This window comes from Amblyomma americanum, chromosome 10, assembly GCF_052857255.1.
Source record: "Amblyomma americanum isolate KBUSLIRL-KWMA chromosome 10, ASM5285725v1, whole genome shotgun sequence".
NCBI classification, from domain to species: Eukaryota; Metazoa; Arthropoda; class Arachnida; order Ixodida; family Ixodidae; genus Amblyomma; species Amblyomma americanum.
The window spans coordinates 696,734-717,011 of record NC_135506.1 but is presented as its reverse complement, the minus strand read 5'-3'; the positions used below and the strand labels follow the sequence as shown (position 1 = coordinate 717,011).

At 49.7% G+C, this 20,278-nt stretch overlaps 1 protein-coding gene across 4 annotated transcripts in view; it reads right to left on the bottom strand.

Moving 5' to 3' along the window:
* The window catches only part of LOC144106486 (uncharacterized), a 79,319-nt gene that overhangs the window by 22,192 nt on the left and 36,849 nt on the right, over positions 1-20,278 (bottom strand). For all 4 annotated transcript variants that reach the window (XR_013309020.1, XM_077639305.1, XM_077639303.1 and 1 more), the window contains 3 exons: positions 6,676-6,787; positions 3,988-4,124; positions 3,207-3,334 (listed from right to left, as the gene is read on the bottom strand). Coding sequence is in view for 3 of the 4 variants with exons in the window: in XM_077639305.1 (XP_077495431.1) it covers positions 3,207-3,334; positions 3,988-4,124; positions 6,676-6,787 (377 nt within the window). In the remaining variant the exon portion in view is untranslated. The remainder of the gene's footprint in view (positions 1-3,206; positions 3,335-3,987; positions 4,125-6,675; positions 6,788-20,278) is intronic.

The window sequence follows — 20,278 nt, the reverse complement described above, 5'->3', positions numbered from 1 at the left end:
TGCTGCAATGCCATACTTGCATAAAGTATCGCATAAGGTTAAAAAGGTAGCCATGGAATACGGTGTTAAGGTTGCCTTTTTTGAACCCACAAAACTGTCGTCACTTTGTTCCCGTATCTCTAATAATAGCAGCACAAAAAAGAGATGTAATGGTAAGCACCAGATCATGTGCATCGAATGAACAACCGATGTTGTTTACTCGTTTTCACTGTCCTGTGGAAAGGCCTACATGGATCAAACTGGTCAATGCTTTATCGAGCGTGTAAGGCAGCACCGCACTTGGCTCCAGCTAGGCAAAACAGCAAATCTGCCAACACATTTCAACGACTGTAAACACTGCACCTCTCTGTTCCATAATGTCAGAATCAGCGGCCGCGGGAAAACACAGATAGATCGAGAAATCGTAGAAGCCTTTAAAATCAAGCAATTAGGCACTGAATGCGTCAGCGATGGCTCTGTCAGGGTCACGGCAAAAGAGTATACTCTTTTCACGGGTTCATGAGTGGGGACATATGTTGCCACATGTTATCTCCTCCCGCTCAATTAATATTTCATTTATGTTGTTTTGATAGCCTGTGTGGTTGCTCTCGCGCGTGCGCGCCCTCTTCTGTTGTTGGAAATTTCACCAAGTGAAGAAAATTTCAGTTGTTTCCAGCGTTGACATACGTACCTCTCCTGCTTTTGAACGCGTCCTTCCCACTGCATGGTTTTCCACGTACCATGCACCAACTGGCTTAATCAAGCTACGCTTCTTTAGGCGCTTCCACAAGAGTTCAATGTTTTGGGATGCCTCGTTCAGACATGTCGGAAAGTATTCTTCCTTGGCTAGTTTGAGCTTTTGTTTAACCTATTTCTGTAAGTTTTATACGCATGTAGTACATTTACGGCTTTGATTTTCACGAATTTCCAGTAAAGGCGGTTTTTTACATTATTTTCGATAAGTAGATCACATGTTACCCACGGCTTCTGTGATTATTGTTTCTTCTTCGCACCGCATACAGAAAGTGTTTTCGGTAAAGGTTTGTAATTTGAGACACAAAAGCTTCATTGACATCAGTGCTATAGAAAGAACATGGCTCCAGTCATGACATTCAACATCAGTGCTAGAAAGAAGAAGCCAAGGAAGATTCGGTTATGCTTTGTCTACAATGGGCGCATCGTCTGTGAACGCAGTGGGATCTTTTCCGTGAATGAATATAGGCAAGTGGTCACCAGTGTCACAAGCAAGCGCGCCACAATAAGAAAAACACTTTTTATCGATACCAGTGACGAACAGATTGAGTAGAGTAGCTGACAGGGATGTGACACGTGTTGTCTCTGTTATAACATCTAAAAACCCATGTGAATCTAAGACTGAGAGAAGATTTTTATTGGCCTTTGCAGTTTGAATCGTATCAATGTTCAGGTCACCACCAAGGAAAAGCGAGTATTTGTTAAGAAATATAAAATATAGAAGGGTTTCAAGAAGAGGCAGAAAATTATGCAAATCCCCTTTCGGAGGACAATCAACAACTGAGAAAAACTGTGACTTGTTTCGCGCTGTCACTATTTCGTAATCGTCTTTGTAAACTCTCGAACAGGGTACATGTTTAAAGTATTTTTAACCAGTTGCACGCCACCACTACGCTTCAGTGGGAGACTTAGCGCAAAATTTTGATAGTCGTGTAACATGAACAGCACAGAACTATCACTGTACCAGGTTTCACACATCATGATCACGTCAAAAGAAACGTCGCTTGCATTGTAATGCAGGTCGTCGTGCTTGTTTTCCAATGAGCGTGCAATAAGGTGAAGAAAAGATAAAAGACCCTTGTAATAAAGTTGCAGGGTTGCACAGCCATGAGGATAGCAGAAGACAACTACTCAAGACTATGTACAGGGCCAAGCGCATGACTGGCATCTACTCGTGGCGTGGCTGCTTCCGCAGTCATTTTGTTTTTCTTTAGGTCGTCCAAGCTTTTTGACTCGAAGCACAGTTGTCTTCTCAGCTTGACGCGCAAAGATCCTTCTTCCATGCGAACTTCCGTTTAACTTGCTTTTTCTTTGCGATGGTGGAGTCTACCAGTTGCTTGTTCTGGTGATTTAGATGCTCATTAACAAAAGCGGTACCTTCGGGGCTGTAGCCGAGGGCGGTGGTCGTCATTCGAGCTTTCTTTGTCAACACTAAATTACGATTTCCCGCCGGGCATGATGTTCATTTCACCTTCTTTTGTGGTTGCAACCCTATGGCAGATGTCAGTTGTCGAGATAGGTTCGCCAACCAGTGTGCCCAATTGGAGCACAACGCCAGTTAGGTCGCCGTCCTTGGGAATCCCTTTTATTTCAAGGTTATTGACCCGGAATATTGTTCCAGTTCATCTACTCGCTAAGCTAGTTTATGGCTTTCTTCTTTCATTGCGTGATTGGTTTCTCTTAACACTCTGACCTCCTTGATTAGTTCCTTAACGTCGACTTTTGTTTCGGATATGTCATCACATGATTCATTACAGAACTCTACGCTTTTCTTTACGTCCTGCAATTCAGACAATATTTCTTTTGGGAATTTTTTTACGTTGCTGCCTGAGACTTCCACATACAATACATTCTTCCGAGTCCTTACCTTTCTTTGACTTTATTCCTGTCGTGGCTAAGTCGCGAGAAGGCAATGCACGCAGGGCAATCAACTGTTCTCGTAAACACAGCTTGGCTCGGCAGCAGCGCAGAAAAGCGTAGAATAGTTTTACAACTGAAAATGCAGGGAACTCAGTACAAGCGCCACTGAAGCACCGCTGCCGAATATGCGCACGCAGGGGGCGCTCCGCAGAAGTGCGCGCTAGGGTGCCTCGATGCCAGCGCCGCCGTTCGGCGCTGGCATCGAGGCACCTATAGTGCGCAGCAGCAGCAGGGGTTGCTGACAGGCCAGCTTCTAATTGCGCTGGGTCTTGTCATGCTGATGAAAAGACCGCGCCTTGATGTCGTTATACGATGCGTGGTGTAGGCTGCAAAAGTTCAGCCTACATCACATAGCGCGAAAGAAAAAACAACCTTTGCCTCTACATGCCGTCATCATTTACTTGCCTTCCCCCGATGGAGTATGAAGGATGCGGATTCGATTTTCGCGCTGCCAAATATGAATCCGTACGAACTCGGCCAGTTTTTCGCTCTTCTTAAAAAGAAACACGTGAAACATTCGAGAGTGCTGCACAGCAGTTTTTCCCGGCGCATACCTGCCGTGGCGGTTGTCGGGCGGTCTGCCGTCCGCCGAGAGGATCTTGTCGATGACCTGGAAGACCGAGTCTGCGTGCATCTCAATGGCGGAGGACATCATGGTCGCCATGCTGCACGGGTCTGGAGCCTGGAGGTCATGTCAGGGGATGTATATATATATATTTAGGCACAAGTTGGGAACAAGCACGCAGCGCCACACTGAGCTTATTACACCACTTCACTCCAGGTACAGGATATGTTCCCCCAGTTCAAGAAGCCTGGATGCCTCACACTGCCCATGATGGGTCACGGTGTGAAGCTTATGCTGCCAAGTGAGCCCAAGTACAGCTTTTTATCATTAGGCTGCCACAAACAGCTTTCCTTGCACCTATTTCGATCCTTTGCAGGGTGAAGTGCAGAGTTTCTTCTTTTTTTAGCAAGCATCGACGCCGTAAAGTGTACCTTAATTCACCCGTTCTGATATGTTAAATTCGCCCTATATAAGCATTTCTATTCTACCTTTAATGGCTTCGAACTTCCTGAATATCAACAGGCCCCTTGCCACAACATGTGTACTGCGCAGTCGTCCTACCCCTTTCCTTCACCAGACCAGACCTCGTCGTCACCGGACCAGGTTTGCGCAGTCTCATTTGCCAATCGTGACAGGTGCCCGGGAGGAGCGCTGCCTGGGGAGCGTTCACTTCAGGCGAAGCCATCGACAGCTTCGAATGCCCTCGCATTGTTAGCACACAGCGGGATTAGGTGTCCCTGAGTTGGCCAATTCGCATTACGCCCACACACCTGGCGATAGTCTGGCGCTGAAGGGACCGGCGCAGCTGAAGACACTCCGCAGAGGCACTCGAACGGCGGGCACGAGCACTGCCACACGCTGGCCGCCGCGCAACCGCCGCCGCCAGCCGGGGCCGCTGGTGACGTCACTGCGATGTTGGGGTCGTCATGCCATTAGTGCAGTTACTCCCGAATCATGTTCTTCGCGGCGCTAAACACAATGGGAGCGACGGGCAACCATAGCCTGCGAGTTTTTTGCCCACCGAACGCACGAGTTCGACACATGCGCCTTATGGAGAGTTTTGCCCTTATATGACGAAAGAACTCAGTGTAGCGTCGTCAACGTGTATCAGCTGCAGCCATCTAAATATCCCTGCAGCGAACCGAACAGCCATTGCGTGGTGCCAAACACAATCTCAGCACCGCCCGACGGAACATGAACGCATTGGCTCCATCGCGCAAAGACGATTGCGCAATGATGATCATTTTTGTTTTTGCATTGCGAGATTTAAACGACTCTAATTTCACCCTGATAGACGCCTGATTATTTCCAGCGGGAAAAATAACCGTTTTGAAGCGTTGGAAGTAGAACCCAGCTGAGCGATGGAAGCGAGCACGCTCGTGTATTTCGCATGCTTCCAAGTTGCCGTAGATGCTTCCACTTGGGGCACCGAACAAAATGTGCTGATTATTTCGCCAGATAATTACCTTTCCTCTTCGCCTCGGACACCGGCGGATAGCATCACTCTCTAAACACGAGCCCTGACGGCATCCCATAGCTGCCACGCAATTGGCAAAAAAAAAAAAAACAGTATGGAGAACACTTCATTCGCTGACGGTAGTCGTTACCGAAGCGAAGGAAAAAGAAGAACTGCTCGAAACACGAACCTGCTGTGCCGTAATTTTAATGCGTTTTTTGAATGGATTACTGGCAATTGTCGTTTCCGAAGACAAGAGTTCATTTGGAATCTTTTTTAGATTTCTGTGGCTTTTCTGCTTGGCTTGGCTTTTCTGCGTGGACCTCTAGTAAACGCTGCTCTAAAGTCCCCTTTTCTTCCTCTTTCGCTACTGGCTGGATGTCCCATTGCTGCCCGCTACTGGATCTCTCATTAACGTTTTGATTACATTGGCTACTGTATAGATTTGTGCAGAACTCTTCGGCTGCTTTAACCATCTTGTTCATATTGCCCTCTTTGTCTCGTAATGTATACATCTGGTTTTTAACTTGTGCCTAGTATCCTCTTGACCGCTTTGAGGCTACCTTTGTTCTTTGGAGCATGCTCAATTGTCTCCATATTAATTTTCCTTATGTCGGCTGCCTTGCGCCTATTTATAAACTTTGATTGCTCTGCCAGTTCTATTCTGTGTGTAGGGTTAGACGCTTCCATGCCTTGCCGCTTCTTAATGAGGACCTCTACTTTCCGCCTTGTCGCTGACTCGTTAATGGGCCTCCGCTTCACTAGTTTCTTCCCTTCTCCCTTCGAGCCTAAGCTAATTGGAGACCTTACCATTCTGTGGTCGGTACAACAGTCCATTCCGAGGACCTCCGCATGCTGCGCATAGTACGAAGTATATTTCACATTTAGTCTCAGCATTGGGGCTCTTCCAGGTCCACTTACTGTTCTCTCGTTTGCGGGAGAAGGTATTCATGATCCGTAAATTATTTCTCCCTGCGAACTCTACTGATAACTCTCTCCTGCTATGTCTAGAGCCTATGCCATAGTCGCCTACCGCCTGGTCTCCGGCCTGCTTCTTGCCTACCTCTGCATTGAAGTCGCGCATCAGTATAGTGTAATGAGATTTTAGTTTGCGCATTGCCGATTCCACCTCTACACAGAAGCTTTCAACGATCTGGTCATCATGGCTGGATATAGGCGCGTAGGCCTGCACAACCTTAAGCTTATGCGTTGTACGCTTGTAAGCTTGACAAAACCTTAGATAAGGAGCAGGAGACCACCTGTAAGCGACTCCAGACGCGATCCTTTACGACTCCTTACTTAGTATCGGAATTCTATCCCGGTAATTACGGCACGGAACGTACGCTGTCTACATTCCGTAGCGAGCTATGGAAAGAAAAATTGTAGTTGTGCCGTTAAGAGACCGGAAGCGGGGAGAGTGGGTGAGGGAACAAACGCGTGTCAGTGACATCCTAGTCGAAATCAAGGTTTATGGTTTAAGGGGATTTAACGTCCCAAAACGACTCAGGTTATGAGGGACGCCGTAGTGAAGGGCTCCGGAAATTTCGACCACCTGGTGTTCTTTAACATGCACTGACATCGCACAGCACACGGGCCTCTGGAATTTCGCCTCCATCGAAATTCGACCGCCGCGGCCAGGATCGAACCCACGTCTTTCGGGTCAGCAGCCGGGCGCCATAACCACTGAGCCACCGCGGCGGCCAGTAGAAATCAAGAGGAAGAAATGGGCTTGGGCAGGGCATGTAATGCGGAGGCAAGATAACCGCTGGTCCTTAAGGGTAACAGAGTGGACTCCAAGAGGAGGCAAGCGTAGCAGGGGGCGGCAGAAAGTTAGGTGGGCGGGTGATATTGAGAAGTTTGCTGTGGTATACGGTCGTCGCAGCTGGCAAAGGCCTGCAGTGGGTGCAGTGAGGCTGATGAACCCATGCTCGAAAGAAGCGCTCATCCTCTGCTTGACTCGCGATGCTGTCAACAGAGGGCGCCGCTGTAGCCGTCCTCTCACCTCCTACGGGGCCCGGCTGGCGGTGGAAGAGGGGCTGCGCGGCGGCGGTCGGGGAGGACACCTTGAGCAGCCCGTCCAGCGGGTTGCGCCAGTCTCTCGCCGCGCGCTGGACCTGCGCGTTCGCGGAGGAAGAACATCCGCTTGGATGACTGCCGTGTGCACGGTCTCTCCCACTCGCAGTGCCAAACATGACTGCGCGAATGATTGTTACGAGTCATTATGCCCCCCGTCGGCTTGAGTGCACGCTGTAAATGCATTTGCGTCGATCGTTAACGACGAGGATTAAATGGTGCAAGGCGTGCCAAGTCCAGCAGGTGTTCAAATCCTTTTTCCTGCGATCTTTAGAGGCATTCTGAGTATTCTAGCAATGCCTGCTAGGACGCCCTGCGTTCTACATGAACTGGTGTATGCGTTCTTGACGCGATTTGGACGGTTGGCGTGAATCAATTCAGTCCAGTCCAATTCACCCTTATTTTCAACATTTCACAATGTTGACGGTATCCCAGGCAAGAAGTTGAGGAACAGCTTGACGAGGCCCGGGAGCCGGCGGCAAACAACAGCGACAGCAGCAAAAAAATTCTATGAAAGATATTAATTGCTGTGCCTAAAAATGTCCCATTTTATCATTAACTTACAAAAGTAAGACGAAGTAAATGTATAGAAATATATCAAGGCGTTATATAATGACTACCGTTAACATGCACACGATATTGCAACGAAAGCGATAATTGCACACATGACAGACCAAACTAACATAGGTATGTTTATTGCACACGGTACCATTTTACGCTAGAAACTGCAAACACAGGTCACTCTAGAAACCTTGAACGCAAAATGTTGCGTGTTATTCTAGAGTTATTAAAACTAGATAGATCGAGCTTATTTAGTAATACTGGCACTTATAGCCTAATGACTGCAGAAGGTAATTAGTTCAGTTTTGTGGAATCAGCCATTTTTCAGGGACACGTGATTTAGAAATATTGCAATGTGACGTTGCACCTGAGAGTGCCATTAGGAATTCTTTATACTTTTCATCAGCACAATAAAAGTGACAGAGGAGACTGCAACTATAAAGAGGCTGGATGTTGAAAACATGATGCTGACGAAACAACTCGGCTGAAGGATGTAAGTGGGATGCATTGTTTATGCAACGCAAGGTTTTTATAGACGCAGAAGTGTACTGATAATAATAATAATTGGTTTGTTGGGGAAAGGAAATGGCGCAGTATCTGTCTCATATATCGTTGGACACCTGAACCGCGCCGTAAAGGAAGGGATAAAGGAGGGAGTGAAAGAAGAAAGGAAGAAGACGTGCAGTAGTGGAGGTCTCCGGTATAATTTCGACCACCTGGGGATCTTTAACGTGCACTCACATCGCACAGCACACGGGCGCCTTAGCGTTTTTCCTCCATAAAAACGCAGCCGCCGCGGTCGGGTTCGAACCCGGGAACTCCGGATCAGTAGTCGAGCGCCCTAACCACTGAGCCACAGCGGCGGGTCAGAAGTGTACTGACGTATTTCTTTTTTTGTATTCATCCCCGATGCTAGTGCACAATAGTTAAGGTGTGAACGGAAGAGGGCGCGGTGAACTTGTCGAACGCAGATCGGAGAGAACACGCGTCAGAAATAAGACACCTACAGCAAATGAGAGTTTTTTTAGCCACCCATTCAACGTGACTGTGTCATGCCATCTTACTGGAGAATATGGCACCTACCTAGAATTTTATGCTGTTTCACAATATCTATTTTATGAGGTCCTAATTTTAGCTCACGGCTAGAGGCCAAACGTTTGTTTTTAGGCGCAAATAAAATTGCTTTTGTCTTTTTCCAATTTATTTTTAAGCTGTGTTTCGGACCATTTCACTAGTTTTGACTACGCATTGTTCGCCATTTTAAACAAATCTACTTTATTAGTTGGGCTAACGAACAAGCTTGAATCATCCGCATATAATACAAATGCGTCATTATCATCAGCAGACGTAATATCGTTTACACCGACATTAAATAAAAACGGCCCCAATGCAATCGGCAATCGGATGCAATCGGCTGGATAGTGGAATAGTAGCCGTTAGTGTCAACGCACTGGGATCGGCCAGTTAGGTACGACTGCAAAATGGTGTGTTAGCCCACGGACGCCATAATGATCTAGCTTATTAAGGAGGGTTGTGTGACATGTGGAATGAAGAGCTTTATTGACGTCTATATAAATTCTCAGTATAAATTTATTCGCTTCAATATTTTTAATGATTTCTTTTTGCAAGAGAAGGGCACACTCTAAACAGGAATAAGCCTACGTGGGAGTAAAAAGGGCGTTGGCAGTCCTCCTTTTTCATAAAAGGGGAGTGCGGCCCTGGAGGACACCTTTTTACCCCTGTCTGTTTGGAGTGCAGATTCCGTTGACCGACCCTTACGAAAACGGTGCTGATTTTCTGATAAGATACTGAGTTTAATAGAAAAAAGCCATCTGGTCGGGTGAGCACAATCTTCTCAGGGCCCTCTGAGAAGGTTGGAATTATAGATACTGGTCTGTAGTTGCTTACGTCGCTCCTGTTTCCTCCCATTTATATAAAAGACTTCTGCACGTTTCATGTCACCAGGAAAAGTGCCCGACGGTAGCGAAATATTTCATATATGCAACAAGTACGAACTCGAGACGCGAATAAACTGGGACCATGATGACTAAGTGCCAGCCGCCGCCATCGCTGCAAGTTCCGACGGTCAACAAACTCCGTAAGGACGCGTCTGGTGACGTATCTGTCCCCTCCTGCTGCCTGGTAAACGCCTGCTTCCACCCCATTCGAAGGACTGTCACTCAGCGCCTGGGGTGGCACGGAAGTCCTCCCCTCCGAGCTGGCATGCGCCATCCAAACTCAGCCCTCCCTGTCCGAGAAGAAGAAAAAAAGGCCCGCATTTTTCTGTACCAATAGCTTATCATACGTGCAAATGGATTCGAGAAAGTACCCCGTGAGCTTTATTTGTTGAGGCTGCTTTTCCGATCTCGTTTATTCCACTGGAAGGTTTCCATTTTCGGAGCGCATCTCTGGCGAATACTTTTTCCGCGTTCGCAGTCATTCGTGCTTTGTCTGGACACCGATGCTGCCTTCGACGTTTCGGCACACGCGAAGAAAAGTACATAATTAAAGAAATCCTAGTTAGAAACGAGGAGGCTAACGAAAAGGGTTCAGCTTAAGTTAAGGACAACACAGCGAGCCATGGAAAGAAAAATGATAGGTGTAACGTTAAGAGACCGGAAGCGGGCAGAGTGGGTGAGAGAACAAACGCGGGTTAATGACATCCTAGTCGAAATCAAGAGGAATAAATGGGCTTGGGCAGGGCATGTACTGCGAATGCCAGATAATCGCTGGTCCTTACGGGTAACGGAGTGGATTCCAGGAGAAGGCAAGAGTAGCAGCTATGAGGCGGCAGAAACTTAGGTTAAGAAGTTTGCCGGGATAGGGTGGCCTTAACTAGTACAGGACCGGGTTAACTGGAGATGTATGGAAGAGGCCTTTGCCCAGCAGTGAGCGTAGTTAGGCTGATGATGGTGATGAGTTACGGAGTAAGCTTGTTAACCACTGACAAAGTGCGACGCAATACTCTAGCGACGACAACCGTTTCCCATCACACAATGCGCCCTTGGTTCGGACGATCTCACCGTCATTACAACTATTTGGAGAGTGTTTCTTTGTTTTTCGATGGAAGCGCTGAGAGCGAAGCGGAGCTTTGCGACCATCGTCAGCTGCGCGGTGAAGCCGAGCGTGCGCGGGAAGCCCAGCAGAGCGGGCCACCTCATCAGGTTGAGCAAACACGGCTCTGCGGGCCCCTAAGATCAAAGGCTGCTCGCTTGGGGTCGCCGCCGCCGCAAGGTGGCGCCGCGAAACAGGCTCGCTTCGGAACGCGGTGCTTTGAGAGAAGGTCTGCGTGCTCCGCTCTTATTGTGTACCGTTTGAACGCGAACTCAGCCGCAACGTCATTGCGTGCGCTTGGTTTTTCTTGGTGCCGGCTGCATCTCAAGCAACTCCAATAGCGTCAACAGCTCTTAATTTGTCTCTACACAAATTTTTCACCTCAAATCTACAGCAACAAAAAAAAAAGAGAAAAAAAAGCAAGGCTTTGAATCAGATGACACCGAGAAGAGAACCAAGTCCGAAGCTGGCCATCGACGGCTCCGACAGCGCCATGAACGCATAGTTTGGCCGCCGAAAGGGACCCGCCCTGGTGCAAAGGGGAATTGGCTATATAGCAGAGCTGCATACAACCAGGAGGTGTCGCACCAGCGGCGAAAGAGTGACGTGTGCTTCGGCTGTTCAGTAAACTGCGTCGCTGTACCCAACATAAACTTGTCTTGTGCAGCAAACATGCAAGAATAGTCCTTAGCGTCAATAAGACAGGAAGACAGGCTTGTTGTTGGTCGTGTTGGCATGCATTCCGTGATTGGCAAGAAGGGTAAAAAGGGAGAAGGGGGACGCGAGTGGGAGTTCGCGTTAGCACGGCATGTTGCAGCCGGTCCTCGACGGCCGTTTAAACTTTTTATACAAAATGCGATCTGCTGGTCTAGGACTGGAGGAGTCTGCAGTCGCGTGTAAGTACAGCCTTTGACGAAAATGTACAGCCCAAGGGGTTAGCTCCTGAGCCGTGTTCTGTAGGACGGCTTCAAGTCTTCACAGGAGGCGAGAACGCGAGTTGCTCTCCCCTTCCTGAGATTTGTAACGCTGGTAATCCACAACGAGTGACGCTGCCCAATAATCAAAACTTTTGGGCCGTATACACTTCTGACAAAGACTGTACGCGAGGAAAGCAAGGAGAATGAGGTCGCCATTGTCTGCGCACTGTTTTCTTCTCTTTGTTCGTGATCAGTCAAGGGCAGGCATGTAAATGAAAAATATACACGCAGAATTGGTCATTCTCTGCATTCGTAGATTCCTGGAGTTCTGCCACCACTCAGCCGCTAAGCGCTGAAGCACTGCTCTGGGATGACAGCTAGGTGCAGCCACCGATGGGCCTTGTGCGACCCAGGGTGCTCTTCCCGAGCAACCAATCATTAATCGATACTGCCACCGGCCACGGTGGGCCGTTTGCTCACAGTCCGGTGGGCAGGTTGTGATGACCTACAGGTGGCCCTCCTGGGTTGCTTCTCTGGGGATTTTTTCGCGCATGTTTCGCTCACGGTGAACGACGACGCCGGGTTTTCTGCAACAGGAGCTCCCTAACGCGTTGACACCAAGTTGACTCGATGCGATCCTTTCCGTGCTGACTGTTCGCTTTTACCATCCGTCTATCAAAGGGACTGATCTCTGTGAAAGCGCAGCTGTGGGACTATGACGAACAGCGAAAGCAATTAGAATGAAATGGGATTCAGAATAAATAGTTACATAACTCCGCTTCGCCGGAAAAGATGCAGCCTTGTGTATTGAAAACTGAGAGAGAAACCTACGCCTGGCTCCTGGAATCTGATCCGGACTGTGGTGGTATTAAAGGCCGTGCTCGGTGCTTCGCCTGCAGTCCTCATACTGCTGAAGGTATATTGCCGCCGAGTTAAAGCCACGGCCAATCCAAGCCTCGGGCAGCGTGACTGCGCTGAACGCAACGTTACAATCCAGTCTCTGGAGGCAGCCGATCGCGCTGTGCAAGAATTCAGGCAGGCGTGAAGCGATCGCACAGCCTGTGTTCGGTCGCAAGCACGTTCGCCTCCACGCGGCTCACAATGCTTCGGGTTCCGCTGGAGGACGATGTGATGCTCCTGCTGTCTAGTGCAGCTCGGCGATGTCCGGTGCCGGATGCTGCTACACGCTTTGGAGCAGCAATCTTTTATTCGCAGCGCTAGTTTCGAATCACGGAACGCGCACCACCTTCCAGCAACCGCTTCACAGATGTAGCTGATGGCTTTCCTGATCGACGCAGGCTCAGCAGCAGTTGATGTCGTTTTGTGTTCTCACCTGTATCGGCGAATAATCTGCAAAGCAGGTCGCCGCTTTGGGTCCGGTTGGCGTTACGGTTCCGCGAGTGTGCACGTAGACTATAGGTTTCTCTACTCAGAAGAAATCTACTTAGGTGTGCGACAGTGCACGTATTGTGCTGCTGATACATTCTGTGCGCATGAGATGCTTTCGCCGCTGGATAGGCGTGGAAGCGATTGATGATGCTGCCGAAAACACGTGATTAGGTGCATCTAGATTTGAGGCATCAGCTGGGCTAATGTTGCCTCGGATGACCACGTCGCAGAGCCGTGCTCTTACGAGGCCGTTGTAAGCAAAGTGCGAGCACCCCCCTTAAGAATCTGATTCACGTGGCGAACCAGATAACGTAGAGACACTTCAACCACAGTTATGCCGCCGCTAAGGCAGGTTGCTGTCCGCAAGGGTCTCGACAAGAACAATATGACCGCCCTGCAGGAGAGCCTGAAAAGCGTCTGCTTTGAAGAACTAGACGCGCACGACGCAGTTTTTACTTTTATGAAATAAACTCCGCACTTGGCGGTCTTAGTGTTCTAGGCTGTAATATGCGGAGAGGCTCCTTATTGCGAACAGCGGATATAACGAACGCAATCCGTGTGACCGTTTGGTTCATTATAAGTGGGCCCGACACATGTTCCGATCCATTTTTGCCAGCTGCGTATTCTCCTCATTCAGATGAGCAAGCTACGATCCCTGTCGCATAGCGAATCAAGCAAAGCGCTCCACTTCGCTGATCGGGTGTGTATAGGCAATCAGTGTTCACTGATAGCCCATGGGAAGGACAGGTTCCTCACGAAGGCAGCTGACTAGTTGTTGAAGCCTAAGGAGACATTTCAGATTTTTTATCTCCTGTCTTTTTATTACTCTTCGCAAGCAAAATGCACAGAGCCATATCTCTTGGAGAGTTGATCAATGCGCGTCCATGCGCGCGCATGCGCACTAGCTCGCGAGGTGGCCGCTTGGAGGCGCCTTTGCGGCGCGCAAGCGGCTCTGCTAAGTGGCCCATTTCTGGCGTCATTAGTCGGAGGAACCGGACTGAAACCTAATAATGCTAATAGGCGGCAATTTGGCGCGCGCTCTCCGGGGCGGCGGATGCGCGTTTGTGCGAGGAATTCGCCCCCGTCCGCCCCCTCGCGGTCGAGAGCCGCCGTGCTGTATACTGCGTGCCACTTGGAAGGGGGCCTTCCTTCCGCCGGCGGCGAGTGAGGAAAACAGAAGTGCGTTTCACCTTTCTTTCTCTCCGTTCTGGCGTTCAACGAACGCGGACCCCCGAACTGCTGTCGGTGACTCCGTGGCTGCAGTTCGCCGCCAAAACGACGTCCTGAGTAACGGACGGCAGCTTTGTGGACTCGTGGTGCACGTTTTAAATTCAAAACGCTGCAAGCATTAAGCGTGTGCACCGCCTGGACCAATTTTCTGTCGGCGCAGCGATCGGTGCGCTTGTTCTCAGCTCACGCTAACACGCACCAAGAGTAAAGACTGGGGCGTCAGAGCGGCGCGGTCATTAAAGGTTCGACCCCTGCAGTTGTCCGTGAATGCGCGCCTTGCTTTCGCGGTGTACGCAAAGAGCCCAGAGAGAAAATTACGCCCTCGGATGAGTGAGATCGGTAATCTTTAGCGACTGGCCATATGCGCCTGTTTCTGAGAGAGCCTTCCCGTCTCCGTTGTCCAGCGAGGGCTGCGTCTGGGACCTTCTTCGTGCCAAACGGTGTTGCCTACGTTGACCGCGCAGTCGGTTCGCAATAATTAGATTCAATTCTGCATTATTCGATGGTCACGTGAAGGAAGACGGCATCCATTGCTGTCACTACGTAGGCCTTCCAGAGGGCGAGAAGCCTGCGGGCAGCTGTTTTCCTTTGGTCTAACCCCTTGAGTCCAAGGAATGTAGAGGCACAAGCGCACGGGATTCATACTCCTTTCTTTCGCGAGACTGCTACAACTTGCTCAGTAACCTAATATCTCCTCCGTATGCCTTGTGTAATTCCACCTAAGATGTTCTGCAATTTATAAAAGTAGGCTTTTTAAATGGAAAGAGCGCTTTTTTCGTTAGTGGTACAGCGCATCAGAATATAGCTAAGACGTGCTAGGCTGGCTAACTACAATGTCGAATAGCGAACTCTTCAACTGTTACTGTTAGTCTCCTTTTCTACAGAGAGGCGCGTAGCCTGCCACCAGCAATGCCCACGTCACTTTTTAGAATTTAGAAAACGCAGTTACCGTCCACGCTGTGTGTGGCCCAACAAATTTTGCCTATATCGCGCGAGAATACATGCGCATTCGAAAAGCTTTCAGGCAAAGCAACCCCTCCACTGCACTTAACCCGTCGAAATAGCCAAAACTTGTTCGGCCGCAGCGACGAGGCTAACTGGGTTTTCAAGTTAAAAAAAAACTAAAGATAATTGATTAGAAAGCAGAAGAAAACAACCACATGCTGCCGGTGGGATCCGAGCCCACGAGCTCTCCAGCATGTGGTGGTTGTTTTTCTTCTGCTTTTTAAATAGGTGTGTTTTAAAATAATTACCATATTAATCTCCCGTTAATGAGCACCACAAATTAAAAAAAAACATCCCCTATGTTCCTTGTTTTCGGTGACTGTTGGCTTCCGTCACGTATGTCATAACGAGCCCATCTTTTCCCCTCCCCTTGTCTGCTCACTAGCTAACGAGGGTCTCCTTTCTGGCGGTCTCGATGCTGCAGTATATGTATAGCACAAGGGGGCTCCCACACAGCTTCTACCCTCACCGTTCGAGCATGTTCCTACGTGGCACTCGCGGTAACGCAGCACGTATCACCGCTAACTTTAGAAGTAGTGTTCAGAAGTAAAGGGAAGCTTTCCCCGGCACAGTAATACCATGCCGGCGGACGTCATGTTGACATATACTAAAGGGAATAACCAAATTCTAAAGGTCAACTTTTACAATGAAGCAGTATACCTCTACCGCCCAAGGAAATTTTCGTGTCGTCGTCGTCGTCAGCAAAAAATCCCAGGAGTGGAAAAGTACTCAACAGCATAGAAATCGTACATCATAGTGATAAAAGAGTCGTAGTATAAAAAATTCAAAAATAAACATAAAACAAAAAGTAAACAATAAAAATACAGGATACAAATCGTACACCATACTGATCATAAAGCAGTCTCATATTATTTAAAAAAATTAAGGAAATAAAGAATTCTGTACAATTTTTTAAAAAAATTTAAAGGAAAACAGAAAAACAACGCTTCAGCTTCGTCTTTAAGAGCGGGACTGTTGCAGCGTTGCCAGGGGGGGTCCACGGAAAACCATCGTCCATCCGGCGCGACGCCTTCACTGTTGGACAATTTGAGGAAAGGGAATGACGACTGTCTCTCATATCTTGGTGGACACCCGAACCGCGCCTTAAGGGAACGAATATTTTCGACGCGCGGTGCCGACAATCACAACTACGCGTTCCAGTAAACATTCGGTTTGCAGCTGCTTCGAAAGAGGTTGCCGTAATTCCAAACCCTCGTGTGAAGTGCGAACCGCACAATGCATGATAACGGCGCCTGCAAGCAATGCGAAGCACGTTCTTCCTCATCATCATGACTGCAAGGACATCTTTGTATAAACAGGCGCTAATGATGAGAATAACACAGACGAGCACAGAATTATCGTCTGTATTTTTCCTCCCTTATGCTCTGCCTGTTTCGTGCAAGCTGTTCTTTGAAATGAGCGTCGTGACAATCAGTCGACGCCATTGGCTGGAGGGCAGCTTTGAGCGGCGTTTGCTGCTTGAGTTGTGTCCTGTGTGCACGGTCAAATCTGGGCACCTCTCCTCCGGCTCCACTGACTGAAACGCCACCGCCGACGTAGTCACGTTGTTTGTTATTTTTTGCCATTTCTCTTGCGATAGAGGCAGGTACTGCCAGTGATGGCGCCCCAGTGAGCGGGCTTCGTCCGGCTCGCGATTTAAGTTTCGATGAACTTTCTGCACGATGCTCACTTGATCACGAATGCATCTGGTGGACAGCTGTTCCAAAACCTACATCGATAGCGACGCTTTACAAGAGGAGGGAGCGAGTTTTAAGAAGTCGAGCAAAAGAGCAAGCCCGTTTTCGAGCGCGATTGTGAGCTCCCTCCTACGTTGGAGGGGTGAGGCTATAAGTGGACCCGCCCATGGAGACGCTAGTGAGAACAACACACTCTAATGCCCGGTTGAGTTTATTTGCGATGTTCAAAAAAAATGGCCAGGCTTAGCTTGGTTAAGCCAAGAATGCGTTGCATATCTCGATAAAGTTCCGTGCTGCTCCGTTGACTCGATAGGCTATTGACTCGATCGCCATTGAAACTGCCCGTGTAGCAGCGCTCGATCGCCTTCGAGTCGATAGACTATCGGTTCGAGGGCCCTCGAAATGCCCGTGTGACAGGGGTATAAGACTGTCCCGGCGAAGGAGCGCAGCTCTTTTATACATATGCCGTGACGTCAATCATAGCGCAGCGCCCCTAGCGGGAGGAGCGGGAGTCAGGTGGTGGCTGCGGCCGCGCGCGACCGGGCCCAGCTTTTCCTCCAGCTGTCGTGACGTCAGGTCACGTGGTTTGGTGGCTGCCCGGCCGCGCCCAAGGGCTGAACTGAGTGATTGCAATATGCAACGCATAAAAGTGTCCAGGGCCCCGTGCACTCTCTCGTCTTCCACACAGCCGACACTGACACGCGTGTACGTGAATGGCCTGTGCGCTTTCCAAGGAATGAGTTTGTCAACAGGAGCGATCGGGTGCGCCGTCGTTAGTGGAGGAACAGAACGCTGGCGAAAGTGGCCTGTATCGCTTAATGGCGCTGAAAATGAGGGTAACGACGCTTCGTTATGCGTTGCAATTGCGGCTCGACCACGATGAAGCCAAAATAGCATCGCAGCGCAGTGAGCGCTGTCCGGCGAGAAAGTCGGAGGTTATGATCTCGCATCTCTCGGGGGCACCTGTTCGCCAACCAAGCTGTTGACATCGCGCCCGCTTTTCCGATAGTCTGCCGCGCAGTGTTTGTCACCGATTGACTTTCGCAATTCGGTTGGCCGGTCTTTCCCTGAAGCCCGAAAAGTGTCACTTCGCTTTCGAAGAGTTCAAGTTTCTGGGCCACATCGTGAGCGCTAAAGGGGTTAGCCCAGACCCCGATAAGACTGCTGCCGTGGCTACTTTTCCTGTGCCCACCGATAAGCGCAGTGTGCGCCGCTTTCTGGGTCTCTGCGCCTATTATCGGCGTTTTGTGCAGTACTTCTCCCAGATCGCTGAGCCCCTCACGCGACTCACGAAAGATTCCGAACTATTCTTTTGGGGCCTGGAGCAACAGCAAGCCTTTGAAGACCTCTGCACTCGTCTCCAAAGTACGCCCATCCTTGGACACTTCGACGAGTCAGCCGACACTGAACTACACACAGACGCCAGCAACATCGGCCTCGGTGCGGTCCTTGTGCAGAGGCAGGATGGTCTCGAACGCGTAATCGCATACGCGAGCCGCACCTTGTCACGATCTGAGGCGAACTATTCCACCACCGAAAAAGAATGCCTGGCCATTGTGTGGGCAGTAACCAAATTCCGCCCGTACCTATATGGCCGCCCTTTCAGAGTCGTCAGCGACCACCACTCGTTGTGTTGGCTGGCGAACCTCAAAGATCCCTCGGGACGGACGGCTTGCACGCTGGAGCCTTCGACTTCAGGAATTCGATGTCACCATCGTCTATAAGTCTGGTAGGAAGCACAGTGATGCCGACTGTTTGTCTCGTGCTCCTATCGAGGACAACCGAGCTGACTCCGACGACGATTCTGTTTTTGTCGGCGCCATCTCCACGTCCATTCTCCTTCAACACCAAAGGGACGACAACGAACTACTGCCCCTCATTGAGTATCTAGAAGGAAGCGCTCAGTCTCCCCCGCGAATCTTTTCGCGCGGGCTGTCGTCGTTCTGTTTACGTGACGGCGTCCTGTATAAGAAAAACTACAGCCCAACAGAAGCTGTCCATCTTCTAGTCGTGCCTACGGCCCTTCGCGACGAAGTCCTGCAGGCGAGCCATGATTACCCATCTTCTGGTCACCTGGGTATTTGTCGAACTTTGGCACGAATACGGCAAAAATACTACTGGCCCAGGGTTGCTGCAGTTGTGAATCGTTACGTGAGAACTTGCCGCGAGTGCCAGCGTCGCAAGACGCCGCCGACTAAGCCAGCCGGCCTACTCCAGCCTATTGATCCGCCTCAGGTTCCCTTCCACCAAGTTGGCATGGACATACTCGCCCCATTTCCGTAGTCCTCTTTGGGTAACCGCTACATTGTGATCACCACCTACTACCTCAGCCGATACTGTGAGACTAAAGCTCTTCCCCGTGGTACTGCTGACGAAATTGCGAACTTTTTCATTCAAAACATTGTGCTTCGTCACGGTGCACCCACCATCGTTTTAACTGACAGGGGAACAGCGTTCACCTCGGCCCTTACGCAGGAGGTTATGCGCCTAAGCGGCACCAGTCACCGCAAAACAACCGCTTACCACCCTCAAACGAACGGCCTCACCGAACGGCTCAACAAGACGATCGCCGACATGATTTCTATGTATGTCGACGCGGACCACCGGAACTGGGACGCCATACTCCCTTACGTCACCTTTGCCTATAATACTGCGGTCCAGGAAACGACACGCTTCACTCCATTTCGTTTAGTACATGGTCGCGAAGCCACAACCATGCTGGATGCAGTGCTGCTTCCAGCTAGCGCTACCCGCTCTGTTATGGGTGCTGCCCAATTTGTTCGTTACGCTGAGGCCGCCCGCCAACTCGCTCGACAGCGCATCCGGCACCAGCAAGTTCACGACGCTCGGCGATACAACCTCCGCCACCGAAATGTGCGTTACCTGCCCGGCGAACAAGTCTGGGTGTGGAGCCCAATCCGCATGAGGGGACGCTCTGAGAAGCTTCTACGCAGATACTTTGGCCCCTACGAGGTGCTCCGCCAGCTCAGTCAAGTTTCCTACGAAGTTCTCCCCCAAGGAACAGTTCGCTCTTCTAGACGGCCGACTTGCGAAGTTGTCCACGTCGCTCGGATGAAGCCGTACCACGCCCGCTAGCCCCTCGCGCGTGTCTACACCACAGGCCAGACACGTGCGGCTACCCTTGCGGTCCTGCCTGCAATTGCTACCACACCGAGTCGGTGTCTTCAAGAGAGGGGGAGCAATGCTATGCTACTAACTACTCTTTCTTTTCCACTAAACAGCATGATTTCCGCTCTGGTCTCTCCTGCGAAACTCAGGCTTTTGAATTGACTACTGATCTTCACTTAAATCTGGACTCTTCATTTTAAACTGACATCATTTTTTTAGACTTTTCTAAGGCTTTCGATCGCGTACCCCACCATCGTCTCATGTCTAAACTTTCCGGTCTGTCCATTGACCCTCTAATTGTAGCATGGATACACTGTTTTCTAATAGATCGTTCTCAGTACACGGTAATAGACAACCATTGTTCAGGTCCTACTAAAGTGCTGTCTGGTGTACCACAAGGTTCGGTCCTTGGCCCTCTTCTTTTCCTCACCTTCATTAATGATCTTCCCTCTGGTATTTCTTCCACAATTCGCCTCTTTGCAGATGATTGCATTCTTTATCGCCGCATTGCTACTAACGGGGACCAATTATTACTGCAGAACGACTTGAA